The sequence below is a fragment of the Sorex fumeus genome, unplaced genomic scaffold (genome assembly GCF_029834395.1).
Source record: "Sorex fumeus unplaced genomic scaffold, SorFum_2.1 ptg000007l, whole genome shotgun sequence".
NCBI lineage: Eukaryota > Metazoa > Chordata > Mammalia > Eulipotyphla > Soricidae > Sorex > Sorex fumeus.
In genome coordinates this window covers 4,303,115-4,309,082 of record NW_026606064.1, presented here as the reverse complement: position 1 = coordinate 4,309,082, position 5,968 = coordinate 4,303,115, and the positions used below count along the sequence as shown (strand labels likewise).

At 36.7% G+C, this 5,968-nt stretch overlaps 1 protein-coding gene across 1 annotated transcript; it reads left to right on the top strand.

Moving 5' to 3' along the window:
• Positions 1 to 4,217: 4,217 nt before the first annotated feature.
• LOC130042026 (olfactory receptor 5AL1-like) lies at positions 4,218 to 5,968 on the top strand. Its single transcript, XM_056134369.1, has 2 exons — positions 4,218 to 5,174; positions 5,882 to 5,968. Exons 1-2 carry the CDS (start codon positions 4,227 to 4,229, stop codon positions 5,966 to 5,968), a joined length of 1,035 nt encoding a protein of 344 aa, XP_055990344.1. The 5' UTR covers positions 4,218 to 4,226.

Sequence of the window (5,968 nt, the reverse complement as noted above, 5' to 3'; positions counted from 1 at the left end):
CATTTATTGTTGAAGCCCCACACAGTCCAGGAAGGGGTTTCCCAAGCCCCCTCCTCCCCCAAGTCCCCCGACAGTGCTGCGTTGGTGCTGACCCAGTCAGGGCATTTGAGATTCCCCGCAAGCTGAAAACATGTCTCCATGTCGTCTCCCTGGGGCTCAGGACTGGGCAGGGGCACAGGGCAGTGCCCATAACATGCTCACGGTCAGCTAAGAGGAGAAGCTTCCTCAGGAATCCGCGAAGGAAGGTCCTGGCAGCTGCCATTTTGCCATCACCCTGCTGGAGCCTGGGGGTGTTGCTCAGGCCTGCCACCGAGCCTAGGGAATTCTTGGGTAGTGTGTCAATGTCACCTGATAACAGGGATCTGGTCCTGTGGTGAGTCTCCAGGGCTCGATAAGATGGGCATTCCCCAGGGCTGCCTCCTCCTGGGGATTCATTGTAGCTGCCAGGGGAGAATACAAACACACACACACACACACACACACACACACACACACACACACTATCTCTCTCTCTCTCTCTCTCAATCACACATATATGTAGACATATACTTACATACGTACATACATATACATAGATTCATATATATGTGTGTGTACACACTCACACACAAATACACATAAACACACAAATATGTTTTGTTAAGGCAAAACTCTGTATAAAGTGAGACTTCTTAATACCAAAACCACGTTTAAAGTTTCAGGGTTCATGTTTCTCTGGTAAAAAATAATCCATGTGAAAAAGCAGACTCATAGTCTAGATATATTTTCCCTTTTTAAAAATCGCTGGAGTGATAGCACAGCGGGTAGGGCATTCGCCTTACAAGCGGCCAACATGGCCGACCCGAGTTCGATTCCTCCGCCCCTCTCGGAGAGCCCGGCAAGCTACCGAGAGTATTCGATATGCCAGACACAGTAACAACAAAGTCTCCAATGGAGACGTTACTGGGCCCGCTCGAGCAAATCAACGATCAACGGGAGGGCCTTTACTTTACTTTACTTTTAAAAATATTCTTGGGACTGGAGAGACAGCACAGCAGGTAGGACGTTTGCCTTCCAAGCAGCCAAACCAAGTTTGATTCCCAGCATTCCATATGGTCCCCTGAGCACCACCAGGGCTAATTCCTGAGTGCATGAGCCAGGAGTAACCCCAGCATATCAACAGATCACCGGGTGTGCCCCCAAAAAGTATATATATATATACTGTATATATATTATATATAGTTTTGTATATATGTATAGCACAGCGGGTAGGGCGTTTGCCTTGCACGCAGCCAACATGGCCGACCCGAGTTCGATTCCTCCGCCCCTCTCGGAGAGCCCGGCAAGCTACCGAGAGTATTCGATATGCCAGACACAGTAACAACAAAGTCTCTAATGGAGACGTTACTGGGCCCGCTCGAGCAAATCGACGATCAACGGGAGGGCCTTTACCTTTACCTATTATATATAATATATATAGTAAGTATATATATTATATATAGTTTTGACACATTATGACAACAAACTATCTGTGAGTGATATGTAACAAACTGTCCTTATGAAAATAATATCACATCTTATTTTTACCCAGGTAGGGCTGGAGCAATAGCACAGTGGGTAGGGTGTTTGCCATGCACGCAGCCAACATGGCAGACCTGAGTTCGATTCCTCCGCCCCTCTCAGAGAGCCTGGCAAGCTACAAGAGTATCTCGCCCTCACCGCAAAGCCTGGCAAGCTACCTGTGACGTATTCAATATGCCAAACACAGTAACAACAAGTCTCACAATGGAGATGTTACTGGGCCCGCTCGAGCAAATCGATGAATAATGGGAGGACCATGACCAGACCGTGACCAATTTTTATCCAGGTACTGATTTAACCATGTCCTACTCACTGGCCTAAACATCTGGTTTGGTCTCAAAAGAGTAACTATTTAAAGTGAACTCTCTTTTTTATGCCTATGAGACCTCATTATAGTTCTCCAGTTATCTAACACTATATGCAATATTATAATTCAGAAATGGAACCCCAAGGGGCATCAGACATTCTAATTAAATATACCTTTAGTCACAGACATTTAGATTGCAGGAAAGATCGGATGAGTTATAGCTGCCAGACCTTGGGTAAGTTGGTTACTTTTGACTGAGTTATATGTTATAGCTTTACAGTCAAACTATAGAACATATGCCCAGTAGTCAAAGAAGTGGCTTAGGATTAGGTTCCAAACATAGCATGGAATTGTATATGGACTCTCATCAGTTAATCAGTTATTGGAGAATATTACCTAATTGGGGGCCACTAGTAGGATTTATCAACATTACAAAGAAATTTGCAACTTTCAAGTACTGAAAAATGGTCTTGAGTTTTCTACTCTTGCGAATGATCTTCTATTAACCAGTTTCTGCATACTTAATGGGATCAAGTTTTCCCTTGGTCATTAATATGTATATTTTGGAGAGACGTTAGCAAATTCATATATAAAATATTGTGGGGCTTGTGATTTAATTATTTATTTTTTATTACAAAGCTTTCTAGATGTTGCAGTGCTGAGAATCAGTCAGACAGAGCCTAACTCATGGAAAGCAGGCATGCTAACACTGACCTACATCCTAGCTTTCATCACAGATTTTAAGTGCTGTTCTAACAATAAGAATAATTAGTAACAATATATGCTACTTTTACAAAACATTATTTTATATTAGCTTGATTATAATAACACCTACCCTTATATGACTGCCATATAGATTACAAAAACCATTTGTCTTTTCCTAATTCCATACTTAGTCACTTTGTGTAAGTGGCTTGAAAAGAGATAGTGAGAATATTTGCACTTTGATAACTAAAAGAAAACTTTCAATTGGCATCACAAATCAGCATTATTGCAACATATTGTGAAAGCAGTTGACATTCATGGCAAAATGCTGATTTCTATTTTTACATTTTCTATTTTAGAAAAGTTAAAGCTTCTCTTTAAGTTGTATTCAATAGACTTTTTTAGGGTTATCTACCATGTGTTACCTATTTGAATTAACAAGTGAATAATCTTTTCTTTCCTAAATGTTGTTCCCTAATGAAAGGTCCAATTTAATTTATTCAACCGAAACATAAAATGTGTATATGAAGGCAACACTTTACTATGTTTAAGATTAAAAATAATATTAAATGGATTATGATTAATTTATTGTCGATTAAATAGATTGTAGAGACTTTTCACACTTCAAAGCTATAATTTCATAACACAAGACTTTACCCAAAAATCTACTCCTCGGAAAATCCAATAATATCTTTCCACTAAATAGACTGGTTGATACATATCATGATGAATTTTATAAACAAAGAATACTTTATATTTATTCGTTTCTTCATTGTGTAATGGAGGAGAGGAAATTTTTTTTCTCAATTTTTCTGATTCTTTAAAAGTTAACTAAACATTCACATTAATAACAGACAAACAAAAATGTCTAAAAACTAATATAAACATTCAGGAATCTGACAGTATTTATGGACCCTAAGGCAATGAGGCAAAAAGAAGAATATATATATATATATATATATATATATATATATATATATCTTAAAGTGGCAGAGGTAAAGGACTTACATGTTATGTATGACAAAAATTAGATGATTAATAAATATTTCCTTGCCACAGAGGTTTCTTTGATAGAGCATTCTTTGTAATAATCATAATTCTGAGTAAGACACAAATTTTCATTTCTTTTAAATTTTTTGATAGTTAAGGGAATTCTAAATTTTTCTTCTGAGTCTATACTACCTTTATTGACATCAGCTTGAAATAAGAAAAATTTTGATTCAGTCGTGAGAGTCTTAATTCTAAGATGAGTTGAAATATTCACTATATTATTTTAACATACTAGAGTAAGCTGAAATCTCTTTTATAGTTAGAATATTTATCCTGCCATACCTATTGCTAGGTTTGTATTGTATATGCAAGATTTCATACATTTATTCAAAACAATCTCCTATTCTTCACAATACCCCAGATTCCTGAAAGGCTGGAATTTCTGCCGGAAGGAAGCAAACAGCATCTCAAAAGCAAGTAGAATTAAAATTTAGGGTGGCATCTGGATCTGTGAGGACTATTTTTCCAATATGGTCACCATAAAATAAGCATGATTCAAATCTAATTCCAAGAAGTGGAAAACTATCCACGTGGCTATTCTGGAGATAACAATGCTCTTGAGGGAGTAATTTTTCACAGCCTGACATACTTCTACACGTATCCAATGGCCAAAGTCAATAATTCACAAGTGACAGAATTTATCCTCTTGGGACTCACAGACAGTCCAGAGCTCCAATTCCTTCTTTTTGGGGCCTTCCTTGTGATATACTTAATCAGTTTCCTGGGCAATATTGGATTGATTGTGCTAATCCACATCAGTCCTCAGCTTCATACTCCCATGTATTTTTTCCTCAGCCATCTGGCTTTTGTGGATTTTTGTTATACCTCCTCAGTCACCCCTAACACAATGGTGAACTTCCTCCAAGAAATTAAAACAATATCCTTTCCTGCTTGTGCTATACAGTTATTTTGCTTTATCATGTTTGTGGTTTGTGAAGTGTATATGCTATCAGCCATGGCTTATGACCGATATGTGGCTATCTGCAGCCCTTTGCTCTATACAATTCGCATGAATAGAAGGGTCTGTACTCAAATGGTGATTTGTACATACTTCTATGGCTTCTCTGTGGGACTCCTACAGGCAGTTCTTACGTTCCATTTGTCTTTCTGTAAGTCAAATATAATAAACCACTTTTATTGTGATGACATTCCATTGCTTGAGATAGCCTGTCATAAAATCTATTACAAAGATATAAAGGAGCTGATATTGTTCACATTTGCTGCTTTTAATACCCTTTTCTCTCTTTTCATTATCCTCATTTCCTATATATTCATTCTAATTGCCATTTTGAGGATTAATTCAAGAGTAGGCAGACAAAAAGCCTTTTCAACTTGTGCTTCCCACCTGACCTCCATCTCTGTATTTTATGGCACAATCATCTTCATGTATTTGCAGCCCAAAAAGAGCAATCCACAGGATACTGACAAAATAGCATCTGTCTTCTATGTCGTGGTAATTCCCATGCTAAATCCTTTAATTTACAGCCTAAGAAATAAGGAAGTAAAAAATGCTTTGAAAAGAATTATGGAAAAGGTATGTTCTACTATAAAACAAACTTAAAATCCCTCAGTTTATAAAAGAAAAGAAAAAAGTAAATAAAAAGAGTTCAAGTATCTGCCTTAGGATACCATTAGTAAACTGATTTTAATATTAGATCATTTTTCATACATAGCATTCATTTCCTGATTTTTTCTATTATAAAAATTATATCACCTTCTAATAGCAAGAGGAATAAGAATGAAAAATTTTAATTTCACTGGATTGATTAAAGTGTTTCATAGATAATTAAAAATCAATCTTATTTTCAAGAGGGTTTTTGATTTGTATGCTCCAATTAATAAACCTTACATTGAAAAACTATATTATCAATCACTAAATCAGCACCAATATTTTAACAATGTCTATAACACATACATGTATGCAATCAATAATATTAATCTGAAAGGAATTGCTTATTTTAATAATCTGATAAGAATATTTCTATCAACACTGGTGGGTAACTATGTTTAAAAGGCTGAAATATTGGGCAAGTAATATAGCAGCTCAGTGGTAGAACCCCTGATTCACCTAAATGTTTTGTTCCCAATCCCTGAAAATTCCTTTACCCTCCACATCAAAAGAATAAAAGTAGAACACAGTTAGCAAATAAAAATAGTCTTTCACAAACAGTAGGTTAGAGAAAATGTTATATACTAATTCTCTGAGTGTCAAAACGAAATGTGGTCTCTTAAGAGACTGTCTTGGCTTTTAGTAAATCTACACTTACGTATATAAAGGTCAAGAAGCATCTTGTCTTGAATACTTTTACTAAACAGTCCATGACAAAATATATGGCAAAATGCTAA